At 44.0% G+C, this 24,351-nt stretch overlaps 1 protein-coding gene and 2 non-coding genes across 5 annotated transcripts; all 3 read left to right on the top strand.

The window, feature by feature from the left end:
• Positions 1–410: 410 nt before the first annotated feature.
• On the top strand, positions 411–24,324 carry LOC110187783 (protein Skeletor, isoforms B/C). Of its 3 annotated transcripts, XM_086830283.1 has the most exons (14): positions 427–1,628; positions 10,830–10,903; positions 11,007–11,158; positions 17,570–17,681; positions 19,660–19,793; positions 19,859–19,943; positions 20,010–20,210; positions 20,335–20,355; positions 20,436–20,763; positions 20,822–21,036; positions 21,093–21,364; positions 21,428–21,558; positions 21,616–21,779; positions 21,850–24,324. In XM_086830283.1, exons 1-14 carry the CDS (start codon positions 1,424–1,426, stop codon positions 22,009–22,011), a joined length of 2,256 nt encoding a protein of 751 aa, XP_086686409.1. In that variant the 5' UTR covers positions 427–1,423; the 3' UTR covers positions 22,012–24,324. The 3 variants fall into 3 exon arrangements, with proteins under 3 accessions (XP_086686408.1, XP_086686409.1, XP_086686410.1); XM_086830284.1 differs by lacking the exon at positions 20,335–20,355; XM_086830282.1 differs by lacking the exons at positions 20,335–20,355; positions 21,428–21,558; positions 21,616–21,779; positions 21,850–24,324 and having other exon boundaries at positions 411–1,628; positions 21,093–21,372.
• Positions 6,333–6,497, top strand: LOC147644083 (U1 spliceosomal RNA). Its single transcript, XR_015271091.1, has one exon. It is a non-coding gene; the product is annotated as a U1 spliceosomal RNA (small nuclear RNA).
• Positions 7,877–8,041, top strand: LOC147644082 (U1 spliceosomal RNA). The gene has a single exon (XR_015271090.1). It is a non-coding gene; the product is annotated as a U1 spliceosomal RNA (small nuclear RNA).
• Positions 24,325–24,351: the final 27 nt, after the last annotated feature.

Here is a 24,351-nt window from a genome sequence, read left to right as displayed (position 1 = left end):
CGCCAAAGTTTATAAGCCCTTGCAGATAGAACTTTAATCACTAGGAACTAACAGAATATAAATTATAAATATTTACGTTAAAAAACAAAGTAATGCCTGCTTTAAATTTCAATTCATTCACCTTTAGATATTATATTTACAGTCTTACGTTCAAAGTTTTGCATTTTCCTCTATTTCTAACGATCGTTTGTATGGCACCTATATGATATAGTCGTCCGATCCGTATAATACCCTCAAGGGTATAAATATGGTTTCAAGGTGTGTTACAGGATTAATTTTAAAGACACAAAAAATCCCCCTTGTACGCCCCTGGCATGCAGTATTTTTCTTAAATTATACTAAACTTTTTGGTATATTTTGCAGAATCAACTGGTATATTGCGTCGGCGCATCCACGGCCATATTGATGCCATTTTCAGGGGCTCCGGCTGCGTTCACACCAAGTCTAAAGCTCGACTCGCCCTGACGCGCGTAACGCTTTTTTCCCGCATTTCCTCCACACTCATTTGGCGCTGAAAAATCCAACCCAATAAAGGCACAAAAAGGATGCACCAAATCAAATTTGCAACCAAAAACCGAAGCTGCACCTAACCAGATATCAAGGATTTACAATAGATGTATTAATTTAACTCTCCTTCAATGTGAAAACAAAAATAGAAATAGTGCGCGAACAAAAACCCGAATAATTAAAATGGGCCTAGCCCAAAATACAACTTTTTCGTTTCTTTTAAAAAAGTTTGTTTTGAATTAACCAAATAAAATTAAACTAATGGCGGCGACATTTACTCAAAGTAAATCGTTAAAGTGAAAATTGTGCAATAATTTATAGAAATTTCTATGAGAAATTCATAAGTGTGCTCTGATAATAAATAGCCATTAAATGCGAAAATACAAAATGTTATGCAACTTAAAGTTACACAAATAATTCAACAAATAAGCAACCAATCACAAATTCTGCTCTTTGAACAGAAAGCAAATACCACAGAGTCGCGCAGTACATATATGCACGACTATACATATATTTATATATACAGGAGGATGTGTGTATATAGCGGAGCCTGAGACCTAGAAATAAGGAGGGCAACAAATACTACAAACATTGGATTACATTTTGCCGCCAAGTTTTGGCCAAAGAAAACAAGAAAACCCACCAACAAGAAAAGAAACGAATCCAAGACAGAAGCACAGTCGAAATCTAAATGCCCACCTGACCAGGAGCAGGAAGCACCTACCTATCCCCGCAGCACCTGGGAATTTTCACCCACGCACGCAAGCGCAGGCTCCCCGGGACTCATACATAGCACCAAAACCACAAAAAAAAAACACACACATAAAAAATTAAGACAATAAAAGGAAACCGAAGGCGGAACACGGAGCTGCCGAAATTGCTTTTACTTTGATTTCATTTCGCCAATTGTTTCAACATGTGGAGGAAGGCGAGCAGGATGGTCAGGGAGACCACCTCGTGGAAAACGCGTCGTCAGGGCCAAACGGAAGCCCCAACAGCAGCAGCAACAACAACACCAGCCAGGACAAGGACACACACGACCCAAGGATTAATCATCACATGGTCGCAGTTGGCAGTTGTTGCTGTTGTTGCAGCACTTCTTAACTCCTCAGATTGTCAAGGTGAGAGATTATTCCACATCAGATTTTAATTATTAAATAAATTGAGAGGCAAATTAAAAAATTCAAACTGATTTATTCTTTGACATCAGTTACATCAGTTTGATTTACTTAGGATTGCTTAAGACATTTCCCAGCTTTGCTAATATTTAATGTAATTCTCACACGTTTAACTTCGCAGAATTAAGATTGGGAAACCTATTAATACAAGTTTGGATGCCAAGTACTTTTACTTTTCATTGCCGCGCGATGGTAAAGAATTCTTTAATAAATAAATTTAATAATAAGTTGTCTTGCTGTTTGTCAACATGTCCAGCAGACGGCTCAATAAATGCCAACGTCAAGCTTCAAAAGTATGACGAATTTTGTTGGCCTTAAGCATTGTGGCTAAGAGTGAGTACTTTGCCTCGAAACCCCAATTCAATTAACTCAAGCACCTTTTTTCACGGGGCCCCGAGACCCTCGAGAGTTGCTCGCTGCAATCGCTCCATTGAGGCTGGGCGAGTGCGAACTCAATAAAACTGTTGAATGTATCGCAAATGATCAAGCCCCTGCTCTAAGGCTATGATGATGTACTTTTAATGACTCTTAATGTATCTAGCTAAAAAAAAATTTAAATTGATGCGTCATTTTCATACCTCCAATGGAGGCTCACACAGACCTTTTTATTTGGGCAGCCATAAAAACCTCAAAGTAAAACTGAAAGCAACAAAGTCTGTAAAAACTATTAGCACTTCTCCTCTGAGACTCTGTAATTAAGTTCCAATAAAAACTATATATATAACAATGTGCTTTTTTAGTCGTCACTAAGCTAAAAATATCTGTAAAAGAATTTAAGCCAGTGTTTTTTCTCTTTGATTATTACTAAGAAAACTAAGGAAAGCTGTAAAATGTGAACAATTTCGAAAAATTCACTTTTATTCAAGTTTTTTTTAAGGCAAAACTGGTAAAGACCAATTGATTTCTTGAAACTATGACAGGTCGCATGCTTAGAGAATAGAGTAATAAATACCTTCGTGTCTTCACACTCCAGTCTCAATTCTCCTCTTGTCATTTATGGCCGTGTGAATACATTATGTTAAAGAGGCACCTTAAATCAAAGCATGCCCATTGTTTTGCATATTATTCTCCACATTTGGCTATGACTACTTAATAGCCATAATTAGCTGGGACCACAAGGGTCGCTCTGGGGTTCAATGAACCGACACGCAATTGGTCAGTGGGCAGAAAAAAAACGCAGAGATACGGATACGCAGGTACTAGAAGCTTGGCGATGGGAATGTGACTCAGAATTAACCCATTGTGAAGGCCAAAATGAAATTCCCAGTCGTTCGGACCAATTTAAATTTCTGCCTGTGGTCTTTATCTCAGCCAGTTTCTGGGACCGAACTTTCCTTTCGATTCATTTGGCGCTCTTGACACTTGCTTATAAATTCAGCCAAGTGCCGGACCTGTGGAAAATTCTAATTTATGGCCACAAATTACTCTTCGCATTATGCAAAACACAGCGATAAGGCATTAGAGGGGCCAATGAACCGCAAACAAACTAAATCATTCATATCTGGCTCGCGAGGTACTGCCAAAAAATCGAGCTGAGAATGGAGAGGCTGTCCCTGGTTGTGGGGGTGGGAATTGGTGTTTATATGGAAACCGGTTGACAGGCGGAATGGGCTTTGTACTTGGTTCCCAGTTGCCAGTTCCCAGGTCTCAGATACCAAACTCGATTCGGCCCAAAAGTAACACACATCCAGCAGCGGCAAACAGAAGTGAGTCGGCAGCAATCTTGTCGCTCCAGTCCCAGTGCCAGTCCCCGACACTTACGTAACACACTCGGCCGCAAAACAAGCCGCTGCCAGTCGACTTCCAGCTCCCACAAAACACACACAAAAAATAAAACGCCAAGGAAAATGATGCGAAGTGCAGCCCATTGAACCCGGCTGGAAAAGAAAAAAAAATGAGAAACCAATGGAACGCTTGACTCCGTCAATGTAAATTAACACGGCCTGGCAAAAAATGAAAGTGTGTCGGCGACGACGATGCAATCGAGCGGTCTTTAAAAGTGCGTGTCTCCGCGTAGGCATGCATTCCAGTTACTTACTTACTTACTATACTATAAACTAAAAAAAACGATCATAAAAATAATGAAACTAGTTTTTCCACCGTCAGGCATTTTCGTGTCAATGCGTTTCTTATGCGATCTGACGCCTTACTTACTGGAAGCTGTGGGTTACTGGGCTAGGAAAGAAGAATGAGGCAACCATCAAGTGAAGGCAGGGCATCTATAATTACAAAGGGAAATAAATAATAAATTTGTAGTGTAGATATTTACAGATGCATCTTGGATAATTACTATTGAAAAGCAAAATAAACACCAAATATCTTGTGCTGACATAACAAGCAAATTAGCCAGATATTTTAGAGGAATATCTTCAATTGAACTACAAATAAATAAAAACCTTTTATTCTTAGAAATACTTGAAAATATTATATAGATACTTGAAGAGTTTATTTACAAAAACCGTGAAGCATTTCAAGTACAATTAATTAAGCCTTTATTTAGACTGTTGTGTAGCTTTTGCAAATGCCTTTAAAATAATCTCATACAAATTAATCGTTTAAGTCCACTTACCGACAGCTTAAGCTGAAAGTCATTTATCATAAACAGATCCGGCTTTAGTCATTAAGCCATTTTAGTTTAAGGTAATTCAATGTGGGCCCGAAAATGATGCAAAACATATACAATTAGGACAATCGAATGCTAATGCGAATTGCTCACTTAGTTTATGCTACAAATTTTATCAATTGATATGATAATAAAATCAACTTAAAATCTCAAAGTTTCCAACAGAGACAAGATGCATCAAATTCATACCCTATTAAGCTCATTAAACGATGCTAAATTCATTTTGCTCATGAAATTTTTATACACATCGAAATCATCCATCATCATGATGTAATGAACCGAGATCGTTTTCCCTGTTGACATTCGCGCGTTTCCACCCACACATCGACCATGTCTATGCGATGGAATCTTTATAATCCGCCATGTGAGATATATGGAGCGGCCAATTAAATCTCATCGTGCTGCATTTTTGTCCAGCCATTTTGGTAGCATTCCGCTGGCTCTTGCCTCCTGGCTGCATGGGGGAGAGTTTGGCTGTGGGAGGTTGCAGGCTGGCTTGTTGGAGCTTTGGTGGTGCGGTTCATTGAATTTCAATTGTGGGCGGTGCAATGGGACAACCGCGAACATCGACAGACCAGAGCCATAACAGCGAAAATATTAAACTGATTCGGTTGTGCAATGTGGCTCTTACATCACTTACATTTCCTTTCCCTTCAGAGTTGCCAATTTCAGATGTCACTGCGTATTGAACACGGCATGGGGATTGCTAATCGTGCTGCGGATTAAAACTTGGACAGTGCACAGAAAAATAGGGGTAAATGCGATTTAGATTTAGATTCGATTGAAATCAGTATTTAACACTGGATAAGCCCAAAGCTTTACTTTGCTTTTTCCAGTAATTATAGAGAAAATAACTGAGTAAACCTAACAACCCAAATAGGAATTAAACCTACTGAAAATAGTTCGTCTCCAGACTCTGGAAAATGTTCGTAATTATTTTGATAACACAGAACAAATGTTTCACCAATTTATGTTTATAAAATGTGGGCTTGTGAATTTTATTGCGCTGCCTGGAAAGTGCAGTTCTGAACTGGCTTATCGGTTGTTGGCAGTCAACCAACTTTTTTGTGTGTCCGCTGCCATGGCAATATAATCTAATTCACACCAGCATTTCCGAGCAGCCACTCGGCAGCAGTATCCAGACATCCAGATCCTTAATGCCATGTCCTTCGGCTGCTGTGTGTGTGTGTGTGGGGAGCAGATTGTCGAGCAATTTGCAGCGATTAAATTAGCTCAAGCGTGCCGCCGAAGAAGCGATTGCCCCGCTCCATTTCCCTGTATTGTTGTTATTGCCAAGGACTAAGGTATTAAATGTATACAAATACTCCATGAGCCGGAGTTTCGGGGATGTGGGGAGGAGGTGTGTGGTTGCATATGAAGCCACCACCAAGACGCAGGAGATAAACCAGGACGAGGCATTGCCTGGGCGGGGGTAAAAGGCGCCACGCCCCCGCCTAGTCTGTACCGCCCACTGTGAGCCGCATAATTCTCTGTGATGTTTGCCGCGGAAAATGTTCTAATCTCTACGCTGGATTTACACATTGCTTTCCCGGCTAACCCCCCGCTGAAAAAGCTCTCCTCCTCTCACACAACCGCATTCAAACTTTGTGTACATATTTGAGTTTCATTTCGTTTGTGGCTACGTTTTGGCTAACATGAAGTCATAAAATTGAAACAAATACAAATGCGACTCGCGCTGATTTCCAGCTGAGCGGTCACGCCTCCTTTTAAGACGGGGGAGGCGACGGTGGTTGAGCGGTGGCACTCTTCCCAGCATGGGGGCTTCGCAAATCCCCCAGGAGGATGCCATGGAAGGTCGCAGGACTCGGGCAGAAGCCGCCGAAAGTCGGGGAACAAATTATATAGATTGCTTCAGAGTCCTATACAAGGGTCGAACGATTTCAGGTATTAAATCTTTTATGTTGCATACCTTACACTGCATTAGTTTTCCCACATCTACTTATAATTCCCAACTGGTTATGGCAGTTTTCGCAGGAAGACCCTATCTTCGAGCAGGATAAAGCATACTTACCTGGCGTAGAGGTTAACCGTGATCACGAAGGCGGTTCCTCCGGAGTGAGGCTTGGCCATTGCACCTCGGCTGAGTTGACCTCTGCGATTATTCCTAATGTGAATAACTCGTGCGTGTAATTTTTGGTAGCCGGGAATGGCGTTCGCGCCGTCCCGACATGAGGAATAAATTAAACAGATAAGATATTGCGGTTTCTTCATAAGGAAGTCTTCTCAACGTCCTTCTTAATTGAATGCCGGGATGTGATACTTTGGAAATCGGGAATTCGAGGGTAATTTGGACAAATGTCCGGCCAGCGTGCCCCAGTTCGGATCTCTCCATCCATCCATCATCGATCATTAGCCGAGGGAGGCGTTGCTCTTCCTCGGATTCGCATCCCTCAGCAGCCCGTTCTGTCCATTAAGCGGCTTTCCGTCGTTTTGTTTGCGTGCTCCTGGGGTCCAGCCTCCTTTTTCGCGCTTTCTTATTTATTTATCATCATTTATTAAACGCTCTCGCTTCCCTGCCAAGTTTCCGATGCCAAGAAAGGAGTCGTTGGTCCGAGTTCGGCAAAAAATCGTCGCTGTCAGATTACGTTGCAATATTGCTTCCAGTTGCCATATCCTGCCGTCCTGCCGTCCTTCCGCCCAAAATCCACGCTGCCGTAACGGCGAAGGACGAGAGAAGCGCGCAACCGGCGGAGAAGGAGGGACTTCCTCCTTTCCCCCTTTTGGCTTTGCCACAAGCAACAATTTACTCGGTTTCAGGTTAAAGTCATATCGTTAGCATTAACGCTTTTTGATTTTTATTGAGTCAGCTAAATTTTATTCGATTTACCATCCACACACACACACAGCACTCCGCACACCCTCGCCGGGCCAAAGACAAATACAGATGTAGCAGGGAGTGTTCCACCAGCAGCATCCCAACATCCCCCGTCAGGAGGACAGGCACAACATTCCTGGGGAGGAATATTTGCGAGCTTTAATGAGGTTGGGCGAGCAACCAACCAGGGAATCCGTGGGTGGGGGTCCGACCTGCCTTCCGCCCCAGCCCCTCGGCTTTGGGAAGAGTCTATTTCGGAAGTAAATGAAAATTTGATTTGGAATTTCGTGTGTCCTGGTCGTGCGTGCGTGCCAGGATCTCGCACTCGCACTCGAACCCAAACCCAAACCTGAAGCCGGGCTCAACCCCCAAACCGGGGAAGGGAATGCTGATGATGTTGTTGATGCTGATGACGACGTCAAAGTCGAAGATGGGCCATGTGATAAAATAAATTACGGGCAGATTAGTGCGAATTTAATTATCGTTTGTTCCTTTGATGTCGGGCCAAGTAAATAAAGGGAATAAATATGGAGATTATTCGAACGGCAGTTCTAACAACATTATTTCCGTCCCCACTTAATTGTGCGAAATATGTGAGGTCGGGTTTGAAAAATGCATGGCTACCTGAGATTTCCCAACCCTAGATGAGCCTATTTCAGGCGCTGCTCTTGTAATTCCCAACGGGTTCTGGCAGCGCTGACATGGAAACCCTGCCGTCGAGCTGGGGAAAGCATACTTACCTGGCGTAGAGGTTAACCGTGATCACGAAGGCGGTTCCTCCGGAGTGAGGCTTGGCCATTGCACCTCGGCTGAGTTGACCTCTGCGATTATTCCTAATGTGAATAACTCGTGCGTGTAATTTTTGGTAGCCGGGAATGGCGTTCGCGCCGTCCCGACATGAAGAATGAATTTAAAAACATACACAAATTTAACTTAATTGCTTATATTTTCGCAATGAGGTTTGTTGGTAATTAAATTAAAACATCATTTTAAGGATACTTTTCCTTTTTACCCGGTATATTGGTACTGTCAATTACTATCACGATATTATTGCTCCATAACAAATATCACTATTGTGGATATTATTCAAGTGCACTGGTGTAAATATTGGCGTTTTTCAATTTCATTTTAATTGATAACAAGAAGGAAAAATAAAGCTAACTTCGGGAGTTTGATCATGCAATTTATCATAACCACGCCATAAATTCGGAAAAGGTTTTCAATGCTAGTTTTTATTAGGTGAATGTATTAAAAATTAAAATTTCTTTTTGATTCTTGACTATTTTAACCATATAACCCTTTATAAAATCTTAACATTTTGTAATCGACTCGACTGTTAATGCTGATCAATAATATATATGGTTTATAGGGTTGAAAATGACTCCGTCACTTTCTTGTAAACTTTCGAATCAAATTATAGTAGCCTGCAAGACTTCAGTTCCTTGAAATAATAATCATATTCTATTTAACTCATTTATGTAATTTTTAAATTAATAATTGAGCATCTACAGACTCGAGGTCAAGTCGGTTAGTCTAGAGTCTGAGCGAACCAACATAGGCTTCTTTTATTAAACTTTATCGAAGTCATGTCTGATAGTATTTGAATATTATAGATAAAGTTTAATACTTTACCTTCACAGAAGTTAATTTGACTAATTGCGATCTTTACTTTTAAAAATATTATACTCCGCATATCATTTAAAGAGTTCTCTGCTAGGAAGGAGGAGAGCTTCGATATTATTTAAGCCTCAAAATGAGTTCAAACACAACTCCCAAGGGAAGAACACAACACAAATCCACTTCACGTTCCCTCACCATTTTTTGTTGCTTCGCCAGTAACTGGTTAGTGCAAATATTTGTCGTAAACGGAGAGTCAATCATTTGTCCATCCATCTATGTCCGCCATGAAACCTCCAAAATCAGATACAGAGTGAACTGTGGGTTGCCTGCGGTAACCCGCCCGGCAGCACATCCATATGTCCACCCCCCGAGATCCGAGATCCAAGTTCCAAGCACTTGTCGTGGGGAGTGCGAGCATTGAGGATTGGCCAACCCTTTCTGATTCTACGGTTGTTCGCTGCCAATTCGGGGCTCAAAGGGATGCTCTCGTCCTGCTAAGTATCCCTGGCAACCCGTTAATTTATAGAGCTTATGTGTCTGCAATCCAGTCGTGACGTCCTTCCCTTGCTTTCCTGCCAGCTGGGCCCTGCACTTAGATGCGATTAGTGGATTAAAGGCGTTTATTGTCTCCGGTATCCGAGGCACATCGAATCGGTCTCTCGGTCGTCCGGGTGATGATTCCACGGCTGGAAATTCAATTGGCAAAGTGACTGCTCGCAATGTGGGTCGATGTCCTCCGGTTGCCAATCAATTTTCCAGCGCCAACCTGGCAACAAGTCAAAAATGAAGCCATCTGCCCGGTTGGCAAGGTCTCCACGTTCTTTCCTTTTTTATCAGCTGCCGGGAATCTTATCGCGTCCAGTGACGAAATATCAGGAGACGCAGCCAGACACAACCACTCAGTCAGCCAGAAAGATAGACATGGCCATTGAGTATTATTTGTTCCTCCTCCCCCCCGGAACCCAAACTCGAACCCGGGCCAAACATTATTAACAACAACCATCGGCGGTCGTGTGCCGGGCAGCCTCAGCCTCAGGCTCAGCCTCCGGTGACGGCGTCAAGGAGGAATCCCTGTTCATTGTGAATGTATCGGAGTGTTGTTGTTGCTGTTGCTGTTGTGCTTGGGGATGTCATCGTGCTCGTCATCACTTTGTATAAATATCCTCGAGCACGTATATTCCATGGGGCCACGTGCTCGGTGAGCGTGGGTCCAGGACTTCAGAGATTAATGCACGCATTAGTTGATTTAATTCATATTACGCCGGCTATACCAGCTTCAGTTGTTGCTGTGGCTGTTGTCCTGGCCACCAGTGGCAATTGAGACATTCTGGGGAATCCCCTGGCAACAATTGTGGGAGACGACAATGAGGTGGAGGCAAAGGCACAGGCAGAGGAGCAGCTTAAGGCATTCGAATTTAATATCGAATCGACAGGCGGCAAAAAAACAAACCGAAAGTTTGTTCGGTCTAGGGGATTGACGAGAAGATGTTCCTTCGCCGGGTTCCCACCTCTGACACCTATCGCTGGATGTTTGTCTGTTTAAACATTTGGCATACATTTGCATTGTTTAGCCGGGAGTTCGCCGGCAGCGGAGTCAGGGAGCTTAGCATTGAATTTCAATATATTTCATGGTTTTCAATCAATTTCATGGCAAAGTCCCAAAGGGACAGTGCTCCCCCCTGGGACTTGTCAAGAGCATGGTTCGTCATCGTCGTCAACCATCAGCATCACCATCATCATCATCATCCTCGTCCTCTGAGGAAGAAGCACGAACAGGAGCTGAAGCAACCTGAACACTGGTTCAGGAAAGCTGCACGCCAGCAACTTTTTGTATGGCAAAGTTCTTCTTTCGTCTGAGGATTAATTTGTAAAGCAGCTCGGGCGCTCTTTGTCCCTGGCCGGCAAGCTTCTTGAGCCTCCTCCGGATTATGAATCCCTGGCAGGCACCTGAAACACTGCATTTGGGATGAAAAAAAAGAAAAACGTATTTTTGGAGCCTTCGTTTCAATTAAATATGCTGCAACTAACGATCTCGCAACCCGTTCTTTTCATTCCTTTCCCTTAGCCGGGCGAGCACCTCCGGAGCCCTACTACGGCAGCTACGTCGGAGAGTTTACCAACTTTGCCCACGGCATCAAGGTGAGTCCAGTCAGTCCGAGAGTTTAAATTACTTGTAAACTTTTGAATTTTAATATATATTTAATCGTAAATAATCTGCAATATTGAACTATCCCTTCCTCAGGGTCGAATCTATGCGGTGGACGAGTCGACGCTGTTTGTCAAATCCTTTGCCTACGACGGCACCGGACCGGACGCCTTCTTCTGGGTGGGCAAGACGCCCCGACCGAGTCCCGATGGCTACATCATACCCTATCCGGAGGAGTACATGGGCATGTGAGTATCGGGGAATGCACTTGGCTTTTTTGGTTTAGGACTGTCCCAGAGACTGGACCTTGTTGGAGGCGGAAGCGGAGATGGAGGTGGGGACCGAGAAGGAGACGGTGATGGAGATGTCCTGGCTACTCGAGCGCAGCAGGCCATTTCCTCAGAATGTGTGTGTGTGCTTGGATCCTTGCCGACTTTACGTTACGCACGGCTGACAATGAAACCACTTTCAAAAATTAAAAAACATTTTTCATCTCGCCTGCCATTTGTGCTCGCTCTCGCTCTCGCTCTCGGTCTCGTTTTCCTTTTCCTTCTCCCTTTGTTGCCCTGGTTGTTGCTGTTGGTTGGTTGTGCCTTGTGTGTGTCGCTTCGTTGCCTCCTAATGTGAAAAACTCATTTATTTCTTCACGTTAGATTTGTGGTCATATGTGGAGGCGGGAGTGGCAGTCGCAGGCAAAGTCACAGACAAAGTCACAGTCACAGTCGCAGTCACAGCAAACAAAGAAAGCCGCAAGACACGAGCACAAAGCGTTGGCAGAAAGTTTAAGCTTTCTAGCTACTATTTACTTGAGTCGCCACAAGGTTAAGCCGCTCAACTAAGTATTTACCTTGCCAGTATCCTGGCAGTCCTCCCCCTTGCGCTGCCACTTGAACGCACTAAGTCGCTCCCCCACCCACCTCACTTGGCCTAATCCGCCGGTGCATCCTGGCCACGCACACAATTTGCCGTCATTTGGCCTGCACATTTCATTATCACGAACAATGCAGCCCCACTAGCTAATCCCGAGCCTCATCCTAAACCCCTCATCCCCCCAGGTCCGTCAAGGCAAAGGTAAAGTGGCTTTCCACGCGGCATTGGCATTTTCTCAGGTGCAATTGGAAGAAAACATGGTGAATGTTGTCTTTGATTTTCACGATTTCCACTGCCTAAGAGGGTAGTCAATGCCAAGGTTGTGTAGCACTCCACGGATGTAGCATCCTTGGAATAAAAACCTAAAGACAAGGAAGTATTATTAGCGAAATGCCATTATGTTTTTGATTAAAAAGTCACTTTAGAATATACCTTTGAAAATGTGAAATGAAATATTTGTAGGTACCAAATAAAATTCAATGTTTTTCCTATTAGTTTCTTAGTTTCAGTTTGATCTTTAATATTTCATAAATAGCTGAAAAAGGACATAATTCTAGCTTGTAAAGTTTCTTTTATTACAAGATATTATTGTACACATATTTCATGTTGAAAGCCAATTGAAAACTTGCTTGATTTTTGCATATTCAATCTTTGCCAAAATATTTCCCTAATGCCAAGGATAACAAAACGTGGCGTGCGAGGAATAAGCGATTCCCATAAAGCGACTTCCTCCCATTGCGCAGTCTCCATGCTGCCCCCAATCCCAGTCTCAGTCCCCCAAAGCCAACCCCAACCCACTTTCCATCTTCCGTTTCCCAGGATAAAGAGAAAAAAACCTGAGAATGTTTACGCGTTGGATTTCCCCATTCGAAAATCTCAACTGCTCCTCGGCGCGGTTTCTCGCTTGAGGAATCGGATTCAGATTCGGAATCAGAATCAGAATCGCTGCCTGCTTGATGATGTGTGAGTGCGGCGGACTGAAGGCTGAAGGCTGAACTCGATGCAGAAAACCATCCGTGGCGAATTGGTGGCCCAAACCCAAGGCATTCATATTGTAATCGACTTTAATGCGTTTCATTGTTGATGCCACGTGCCGGGCTTTATTAGTTCAATGTACAACGATGCCATCGCCTCCACATTCATCCACCCATCCACCCCACCTTCTGTCCTGCTGACAAAGAGCAACATTGTGTGGAGGGGTTTGGGGCAGGAGGATTGTAGGCGGAGGTGGAGATGGAAACCCGGAACGCCGTAGCGATTGCACGCTTTTACGCTTTCAGACACATTACCCATACCCCCCGTTGTACATTACCGCGTGCACCTTCTGACGCGCTGGTTGGGCTGGGAAAGTGGGTGGTAGGTGGCTGAAGGTCGCTAGCAGTGTGTGTGTGGTGTTAGCACGATGATGATTGCTGTATTATGTGGCACACCGCCGCCGCTATCGCAATCGCATGCATTTGAGCCAACAAATTGCGCGCGTTTATTATGTCTAATGATTTTTATGTACGAAATTATGTGTGTCTGTCTGTCGGCGAACGATAAATTGATAAATGCAACTGATTGGCACTGGGGACAGGCTTCCTTCGCCTGACAGGAGCGGCGAGTGACAGCCCCGGGAGCTGGCTTCTTGCTAAGCTTTCCGGGCGTATGCCAATCAACGTTAATTATCCCGACTGCTTTTGGCGGGCTCCGTTGAAGGGCTGCCAATCCTGCTGCATCACAAGCGAGTTCGGAGCTCAAAAAGAAAATTAAAGTGTTCCAGGATACAAAAACTTTCTGTTTCTGAAAACTATAGTTATCATATATAAGGAAACTTATAAAGAATTTCTTTGCTTCCATGTCCTTCTGAAGTTTCTAGAGTAACTGGAATTTATTATTCATGTAAAGCTAGAAATACATATAGTCATTTAGAATTTATAGCTAAAATTTCGTTTCTAAACTTGTTATGGAACAAACTTTCCCAATGTTTATTGTTCTTCCAAAAGTACCCATGGTTTTTCTTGAGTGGATCCCTGCTCCTGGCGATGCTCACTTTTTTTGTGTTCACGCTCGCTTTAGCTCTGCCCTGGTGAAAGGGGAAGATTGGTTGCCGGGAAGGGAGTGGGGATGGCGTTGGATGGTGGCTGTGTCACAATGGATGCATCGAGCATAAGTAATTAAATTAGAATTTTTTGAGAAGCATGAAAGCGACGGAGCGCTGATTAACGCCCGTTGCCATGACAATGAGTGGAGAAGCCGTTGCCTTGTCCCAGTGACACCACCACCCACGGCCAACCCCCTGCATTACCCCTCTTGCCCCTGCTCCCGGCTCCCGGCTGCTGCTCATTTGCATCTGAACAACACAACGCCGCATCCCCCGCGCATCCACCTTGGCGCTTGCCTTTTCGCTTAGCTCTGATTTATGCAGATTTCATTAAAGTTTGCTTCGTGCAAAGTAGCAAATGAAGTTTTAGTTGTGTACTCTCCTCCTGGAAGCCACTATGTACTAACCAGGAGCAGGATGTGCCACCCGGATCGTCCTTCGTGGTGTTAATCATCGCTGACAGCGCAGCCGCAACGCGAAATACTGTTTTGGCTGTCGCCTTGGGCTGTGTTGTGCCCATTGTCATTAACTCGATTTAGCACCAGAGTTGGTAGATTTATTCGGATGCACTTCTTCCTTAAAACCTGCTCCTCCCCTGCTGCTTCAGGCCTTCAAGTGGCTGCGCCTGTTGCTGTCACTTCGGTCCCCGAGCGCTCATAAGTAGGCAACGATTCTGACACCTTTGCCGGAAATGAATTATAAACAAGGAATTGCTGCAGATCCTTGGGGGGTTTTTTAAATTTAGTTGATATTTAACCCTCTTAACACTATTAGTTAATTATTAATTATTATTATTTTTATAGAAATCTCTTTCAATTGCAGTACTTACAGTTAAGATTTGAGCTTTGAGATCATAATTTAACTGATTTCTTGGGATAGAAATTATTGCTGTTTATTGGGGTTTATGTTTAATTCTTTAAAAATGCTTCCGCTTTATAGTGTATTCTCTTTTAATCGAATCACTTCAAGTCATGAAAGTTTTAAGAAAAAAATGCATTTTCCATATGATTTCTTTACTATTTAAGAGGTTCCTTTTGGTTTTCTCAGAACCCTTTTTCTGTTAAAAATCTATTATATTAATTTATTGTATTTTTTACGTGTTAAAGTATTTTCACATCTGAGAAACATCAATTTAAAAGCTAAGAAGCTTTATGCTCTCTTAATATTGTACAAAAATTCCATCCTGTCTTGTGTATACATTTTCCATACATTTACTGCTAACTAGATTTTCCGCAGCTCGTTAGGAAACATTTCGCCGTAGTCTGTAGTGGGTTTCTTCCCCGGACCAAAGCCTTACTAATTATTATTGTAGCTGGCGTGATTAATGCCCCCGCCCGGCGCTACCCCCGCTGCAAGCACTTTAATACAAATTTAATTGAGTAGTCGTTGCTGGGACTCATCATCCGTCTGCGGACTGTCACCCACAGAAGCGGGGGCGTTGGCTTGGCTCCGTCACGGAAACATGAAATATTCATAATAATTTTAGAATATTTTCGGTGGTGGCTTGTCCTCGGTGTGGCTTTGTTCGGGGAATCCGGATGGGTTGGGATGTGGGGCCTGGGATGGGATGACTGGGCCTTCTGCTGAGTTGGCGCGTTTTATTGTCTGCAAAATGCCCTCAATTGTTGTGCGTTTTGTTTATCGAGCGGCAGGCAGTATATACATAACATATACTGCCAGTCAGCAGGAACGGAATCCGGTGGTTGAGCAACAAGTTAAGGGCTTAGTTGCGAATGGAAGGGCACACAAGCGGACTCCGAATTCCAACTAAACTAATTGGGTGAAAGTGCATAGATGCTTAGCGCTGAGCGAGAGCAAATAGAATAAAATCGATGGGCAGCCAGAGCCCACTCCAACCCCCATTCCAATCCATTCTAAGTGCATCAATAAATGTCGAACTCGAACTCACTCAAGCCGGGCGGAGATGTCCTTGTCGAGAGGGAGGACAGGCAAATCAAACAGGGCAACAAACACACATATTTGCCAGGCAGACTCTGTAATGGAACTGGGAATCAAAGGCAAACAGACTAGAGCCAAGGAAGTCGCCCACGATACACTGGTGTCCTTGGGGGTGGCAGGACGACAGGACACATCCCTGGGTAACCGGCAGATAGATACATTTGATGCACTGTTGACACAGAGCCATTCAATTTGTCTTGGCTCATTAGAGGCTGCACCAGTTGCTGCTGGCATTTTGACAGGACCTCGGACCTCGGACCTCGACCCGGCGTTCCGTTCACACGTCGACCGCCTCGGTTCAAGGGTATTGTTGTCTAAGTGCTTAGCCGTGTCTAATGCGGATTGCGTGGCCTCCGCTGACATTCATTAGACGGCGACCTTTCCACTTCAGCAGCTAGAGCCGACTAGCCCACTAACTGACTGATTGACTCGCCGCCCGCCACTTGTCCCAGTTGCGGCGGATCGATCCTCCCCAACCCCCAGCGCCCTCAAGGAGCTCGAGCTCTCTCTGCCTTGATTTATACTACATCCCACCGTGTCGACAGATACAGATTCATCTGGGCAAACACTCGCTGCTGCTGCTGTGCTGCTGACTGCCAACGACGACGACAGCCCCCTTGGGATTGGCATACTTAGACTTCAAGTTGATTATTAATATTCCCAGGAGTCGGTTGGGGAAACGAGATGAGATGCAGCAACTGGAGGATATGTAATCATCGGAAAATCCACATGATTATAAAAGCAAGCCACTGCACTGAGGAAATCAGAGGGTACCTTACCCAAGTAAACATTATTTCAAGTGCATAAAGGGATTGTGCATTTACATAAGACTTGCAATAATTGTGGGGAATAGTGAAGGCATAGAAATACCTCAGATAATCGTTTCTGATATTCATTATTCGTGATAATTGCCCAACCATTGCAATTAACATCTCTGTGCCAAGGCTCCGCTTCGATTCCCACAGAGATGCGCCACCAAAAGACACTCGGATTGAAGCCCGAAAGAGTCGCTAATTGGCTAAAAGCTTTAAGCCGCCGCAAAAAGTGGCAGCCACCTAGAAATCCATTCGCCGCGGAGGAGGGAGACGGGGACAAGTGGCAGAGGAGGCGGCATGGAGACGTGTGTAATGCCTCGGTTCGCTGCATTAGCCATAAATCTTCATCAACGCTCGCTCCCCTCATAAATAATGCGAGTATGCGAAAATGAGAAATGTTTTTGGTTTGGCTTTGTCGCCGGTCGTTTGGTTTTTGCTTTAATTTTAATGATTTTAATAGTGACGGTGGGATCCAGGCCAAGGGTCTGGGGGCTGGACAGTCCGTTGCATTTTCTGGCTGGTCACACATTAATCTCTATGCACACATTGGTAACGAACGGGCAAACGTGGAGGCGTGTCTCCACATCGGACAATCACAGGGCTGGCTATCGGTATGTTTAATTTCCTTTTAACCAGGACATAACAGAAAGGACAGGACTGTGAGCATACAACTGAAACTATAACATCAAGCGATAGGAGAGGCGGGAAAACAGTGGGGTTAATACCTATCATTTATAATATGTAAAGCATATTATATCCTTTTTACCATTTTAATGTAATAATCTATGAAATAGCCACAGTTACAATGTGACAAGGTTTGGGAATTCCTCCTTATGCTAGTTGGTACACATAGTTTGACATGGCCAGGACCTCTCATTTAACACTCTTTTCTCCATCTTACTCTCGTTCTTGGTCACCATCGCCACCCGCAGGGATCCACCCATCCTGCAGGCGCACAACGGAACGGACATCCTACTGCGCTTACCCATGGGCAAAAGGATTAAGGACATTCGATGGCTGTCAGTGTGGTGCAGACGCTTCACGGTGAGTAGTCCCAGCTCGTTCCTCTTCCTTTTGACAGCGCTCTTCTAGCGGACAGATGAACGGCAAGGATGGCACGCGCCATCCTCGCAGATTTATGTGTGTATTTAGCCGGGGCAAGAGCCTTCCTTTTTTTTTGTAATTACATTTTTCGTAATTTAACTGCAGCTGCCTGCACAAGGATTCGAGCATTATACTCTTGTCCGGTCCCGGTCCCAGTCCCGGCTATCGATTATCGTCTTAATGGCTTTTCAAAAAGGGGAGAAGTTATTTGGTTTCTCCTCCTAGGGTTTGCTTAAGAGTAAATTAAGGATTTGCCAGCATGATGGAATCCCGCCTTTGTCCACACTCTGATATAGTAATGTGGGTCAGGCAGGGCGCAAAGCGCCGGCTTCCATTTGAGCTTTAGTTTTAGATTCTAATTACAGTACTGAATATGCAAGTGCCCCCCTTCCAGCAGTACTGGCAATTATGTTTGCTTTGGCAACTTCGTCCGGCGAAAATTGCTTTTGTCCAAAAGGTTGCCAAAAGGGATGAGGATGAGGATGAGAAGAAGGCTGAGAGGGTGCTCCCTGCAAAAATGCATTCCTCTGGATAAATTCCCCAAATGGCCACCGCTTCGGGTTCTAGTTCTGGGCGGGAATAAAAGATGGCGGCCGTAGTAAAATAAATTACAGCAGACATTTTTGATTAACTCAAGTGGTTGCATATAAATACACAGACACGAACACAGACCCAGTCACAGACACAGGCAGAAACACACTTACACAACCATAAACACCGACACAGCCCCCTCACATGGACACTGGTTGTGTGTATCCGTGCAACATACAGGGTGTCCCGTCTACGCTCCATCTTGCTTGTGTGTGTGTGTGTGTGGGTGGGTGGGCGTACGCCGCCTTCCATTGACTGACAGCCAAAAAACTTCTTGGGGGCTGCTGCTCACGCACGCATACAAATGCCGCTCGGATTGGGGTTAGTTAGTGCCGCTGTGTGAGTGCGCTGTTTGTGGAGTTTGGAGCGCGCATGCTCGATTTTTTATGGGCGGGGATGGGGAGCACGAAGGGGGGCTCCAGCCCCCATACATAAACACACACACACACATACACACTCACATTATGTACATTATGTTTTGGGTATACAACAACAAAGCGGTTGTTTGCTTACTTAGAGTCGCCGCGCCATCCCGCGCCTCATGTAGATTGTCAAGTAAAATCGCGAGGAATTGAGTCAAATATTTGGGCTTTTTTGGGAGGCAACGAACCCACATACCCTTTGTTTTTAATGAAGAATTATACAATATATATTTTAAAAGATGTACAAGTCCTTAAAAAATGTAGTTTGAATCGCTACAAATATATTTTTTAATTAAACAAAAGGTATGCTAAACGATATATGTACTTTATATAAATAGCAAATAAGTATGAAATCAAGTGAAAGGCGTCGTATAATATGCGAATTCCTAGAAAGTTTGTTTTTATTCTCATCTGTTTCATGTATCAAGAATACTCTTTAAAACATGTTTTTGAAAATATTTGGAAGTCTACAGGGAGTTTTGTGGCTTGTTAAGACTATTTAATAGGCATTCCTAATTATGTTTTAAGAAAATACTATTAATAATACCAATTTATATTAAAATTTTAAATTATCAAAACAGCTATATGTAAATTCTTCACTCTTTTGACTTTGTATTACTAACTGACTATAAATAACCGACCATAAAAAAGAACAACTGAACCTATTATATCATTTTCTTTAAAATAATTAAGTAGAAAGGGTATTCACATACTTGCCTCAAAATCAACTCTGCTGAGATATGTGATGTAGAAAGCAGAAAAGTACTATGTAGACAGTAGTAAAACCCTGTCACATGCCACGCCTTGAACATTAAAGTAAAACTGCACAATGTGTTTAAAGGGCACTTTATTGTCCTTTGTGAGATATAAATGCAAACGATGATGACCTTTTGCCTTCCCTCCAGGTCGACTTTGGCGAGGTGTTCATTCCACCCAATCTGGATGTGCCCAAGCCGCGGGTCTTGCCCGAGTTCAAGCGCCTGGCCCACGGTCTCCGTTCGAGCAACATCAGCGTACTGGACGCCAGGACGTTCTACATGTGAGATTCATTGCACCTTACCTATTTTTCTAAGGATTGATGATATTTACCTACCCCCACTTCAGACCCAACCTGCACTACGACGGAGCCGGACCCGATGCCTACTTCTGGGTGGGCAACGGCAGTGAACCGAACATCATGGGCATAAAGGTTAGTAACGCTTAGATTCCGATTAAAAAAGGATTAGATAACTCAAGTGTTTGGCTTTTTCTACAGGTCCCCAACGAGGTGGGTTCGCTGGAACCACTGCGCGGCTATCAGGGCGAGGACATTGAGATCCAATTGCCTGCCAACCTCACCGTCTACGACATCGAATGGCTGGCCGTGTGGTGCGTGGAGTATCGGCACAATTTCGGACATGTCTACATTCCGCGGGATCTGGACGTCCCGCCGGCCTTGGGCCAGACCAAGATCACGGTAAGTGCGGAACCCGGAGACGGGTTAGATTGTTCCGGACCATACCCCGCTCCATATGCTAGCATTTGTTCATTTGCATAAAACTCATAATATATATCTCTTTGACCTATGCGCGCCGCATTAGCCATTATGGTGGTATTCACCCGTGAGTACTAGACTTAGCCCCATGCATGACCCGTTCCATGGCAAGACCACGGCCCTAATACCCACATCTCTCCTTTCCAGACCACGACCACCCCTCGGCCCGCAGTGTATAGCAACTGTCGCGAGATCCTGCCAAACCGACTGCAGGTAAAGTGGGAACTCCAGGGCGAGCACTTGCAGGTGGAACTCTTCGGACGCATCGCCGAGAACCAGTACATGGCTTTCGGTCTGTCTGGGGCCAACGGACGCGCACAGATGGCCCAATCCGACGTGGTAGTGGCCTTCTACGACACCAATGCTCGCGTCTTCCGGGCCGAGGACTACTTCATTTCAGACTTGTCCCAGTGCGACGGGCAGAGAGGTGCCTGTCCCGATGAGCGTATTGGGGCCCGCAACGATGTGATAGTTGGTAAGTACCCGTAACAATGGGTTCATATTTATATCTAATCAACTTTGAATCCTTCTAGTGAGCGGCGACAGGAAGAACGGGGTCACCAGCATCCGATATAAGCGTCTGCTGCAGACCAACGAGGCCATCTATGATTCACCGATTCCCATCGATCGCGAGGTCTCTGTAATTGCTGCTATTGGACCCCTCAATGCCCGGAAAGAGGCCAACGCCCACTCGCACACCGCCAGCGATCACAATCAGGACGACATCCGCATCAATTTTGGGTCTCGGGTAAGTTTAAGTCCGGAGGTAAAGTTACTGGTGATTGCTTTACGTTGCTCCTTTAGAACGATCACGCCTGCAAGAGTTCACTGTATGACGTGAAGGACGAAACCGGACCCAAGCCATGGCCCACTCGCAAGATCGAGGGCGTCAGGAAGTTCCGGGCCAGCATTGGACCCACGGGTGGCAAGCGTGGCTACACGCCCATCACCGGAGTGCCCTCGTGGGGCATTGCCTGGTACGTGAACGATCTGCTGATCCCCGAGATCACGGTGGAGCGTGGCCAGACCTACGAGTTCATCATTGAGGGCGGCAACGATCCCTCAATGCCAGCCAGGTAAGATGTACAAAACAGAACCAAGATTTTTTCGGTGACTAATGTACTATGTTTCCCTAACAGATATCATCCCTTTTACATTACGGACTCACCAGAGGGCGGATTGGGTCAGAAGGTTGGTCTGGATGCCCGCAAACAAAAGGCCTACGCTGGAGTGGAGTATGACGAGGATGGCGATGCTATTCCCACTGGAGGTGAGTCCAAGTCCGTGACTTCTTTGCCACATTACCAATGCTCATATACTCCAATAGGTGGTCGCTACTGCGAGTGGGAGCATCAGACCGTTGACCGTTCGCTGGAAATAGAAACCTTTGAGGAATACATGAAGACACTGGAGTACAAGTGTGAGGACGGCGAGCCTGGCTATCTCAACTGGACGGTGCCGATGGATGCTCCGGATCAGCTGTACTACCAGGTGAGTGTACCTTGGTAGCCTGGAGAGTGTTCATCAATTTTAACCTTTCCATCTTTCTCCACCGATGCAGTGCTTTACGCACAACAATCTGGGCTGGAAAATCAACGTCGTCGACATGGGAGCCTCCGGCGGATCCAGCGTCAACGTTAACCTTATCGTTTTTAGCGGGCTTTCCACAGTCCTTGGCCTGGTTGCGACACGCCTTCTAGTGACTGGCCACGTGCTTGCCTGATAGTGCTCTGGCATTGGCCAGTAAATTTGATTAAATTGTAGGTTTATTTAGGGGCCATCGGCAGACAAGGTCCTTCGGCATCATTCGAGCACATATCCAGCTCCCTACATATCCTTTAACACAACGACGAATCCCGCTTCTCGCGACGAATTTATGATTTCTCAATCCCATGAAAATGATGACCGGACCTGGGTGTCTGTCGAAGGCCTGGGGTTCGGGCCAGTAGTAGACTAGGGCGACTTTCACAACCAGGCTAATATCATCTGACAAAAACATATCTTGACAATAATTCGTAAGATGTAAAAGTGTTGAAAATTGTGTGTGCATGCGTGAGAGGGTCCACTGTACACGGTACAGTGTGCAGTGGCCGAAGAATGGGTGTGGGGCCACCGCCGGAGGGCATATATGCGGTCGGTGGCAGTAGGCTTTTGGGGGCGGGGCGCGATGTCTTTTTGTACATTTTACGAGTACGGAATTCTACTTTTTTACATGTATACTTATTCAATTTACTTATACATACATCTATATCTCTAGCGCAGTAAAATGTAATTTTCTAGCAACAACTACAAACGAAAAACACCCTACGCTACATGCCTAGAGAGACCCAACCAACATGGTTATATGCCAAGTGTAAGCCGACAATAATGAGGTGACACTGCGACAATAAACAAACAAACCATAATAATAATAACTATAATACAAATAATGTGAACGAAACACAATAAATACTTATGTTTAGACATTGTACAATAACAATAAGGAGGAGGAAAGTGTAGAAAGTGAGGAATCAGAGGCAATTTGTATGACAATAATAATATCTACAGATTTGTGAAATTTGAGAAACGGTCTCGTTGACGGACAATACAATACTTTTACACAATTTGAATGTACTAAGGAAACACTAATTGATAATTGATAATTGATAAATGACAATACCAGATCAAACATATGTTATTTAATGCTACTGACACTTACTACTGTGGTGCTTCTTGTAACGATATTAGACGAAATGTAAATCACGCTCAATGCGGCTTTTGTTATCGAAGGACGACGATGCTGATGGTTTTCTTGAAACTTTTTTAACTATATTTGCGTAATTGGTGTTTTTACATAAGCATGATATATATATGTATATTCGTACGTGTTTACAATAAGCGAAAAGCAGAGAAAAGCAACTAAGATGTACGACAATAAAGAGTGCGCCACCAAACAGAGGAGCACAGAGGATAGTCGAGGGAAATTTAATATATAATATTATGAAATCGGATAAATATGCATGTACGGTAAATCTTTTTGATAGTTCTACGCATTAATTTTCTACCTTGGCTCGGTGTAGGCAAATATTGAGATCATTCAATGAGCTAATTATAAAGAATGGACTTGTGTACTTTCCCTAAGCTATATAGATGTATAAAAGAGCAAGGACCTTGGAGTTTGTTAAGTTTCTGTTGTTGCGTTGAGTTCTGTTGAGGCTTCTCCCTTGTTTCCTCTCCCTCTATAAAAATATATTTACTAATATTAAGGACAACTGTACATTTCCGGGGCAACAAAGACATAGAAAAGTGTGTAAAGAGGTCTTCAGCTATGGAGAGTTTTGATATTGTAACTTGTGAAGATCCTGAGGACGAACAGGAGGTTTGTAAGTCAAATTTAGTTTTGTATAGATTAATGCAGCTAAGCGCACAAGTGTCCAGAGATCATGAAAACGAATAGAAACATATGTATTATATGTACGAAGAGAAAAGGATTTACAAGTACATAAATTCACACACATTTATATCCAATTGATATACATATGTATACAACACGCATAAGAACATATTTACATTAAACAAGAGGCAAGAATATTACATTCAAAGAATATCCCAATATTAAGGAATTTCCATGTCGATTATAACTTAACATCTCTCGTACTTAGATAGCAACATTTTTCTGCATTACCTAAACAAAGTACTTTTCATTACGAATAAAATAAATCGAACTCGAAATCAAAAGCAACTTGCATTGAAATCTCCAATTTAATAATTAGATATGTACGTATGCATGACTCGCAGGCTAGGCGGCGGAGGACGAACAGTGAAACTATTCCATTTTTAAATGTTAATATATACATAGATCGTATCAGATCCAAGAAACTCAAAACCCAATGACAATAACTCGCCATCACATTGGCCAGTTCCCGAAACAAGCGGTAGAGAATTGAAAGATTGATGTCAATAAGCAGCTTCACAAACGAAATCAAAACTGCTATAAAAACAAACACAAAGTCGAAGTAAAAACAAATATTCTACAAATAAACTTTCGAAAAACATATTTCGTTGTGTTGTTTTATTCACTAGA

This window comes from Drosophila serrata, unplaced genomic scaffold, assembly GCF_035046125.1.
Source record: "Drosophila serrata isolate PLE 108 unplaced genomic scaffold, ASM3504612v1 contig_233, whole genome shotgun sequence".
Classification (NCBI taxonomy): Eukaryota; Metazoa; Arthropoda; class Insecta; order Diptera; family Drosophilidae; genus Drosophila; species Drosophila serrata.
The sequence above is the reverse complement of the archived record's forward strand: the minus strand, read 5'-3'. Positions and strand labels throughout refer to the sequence as shown.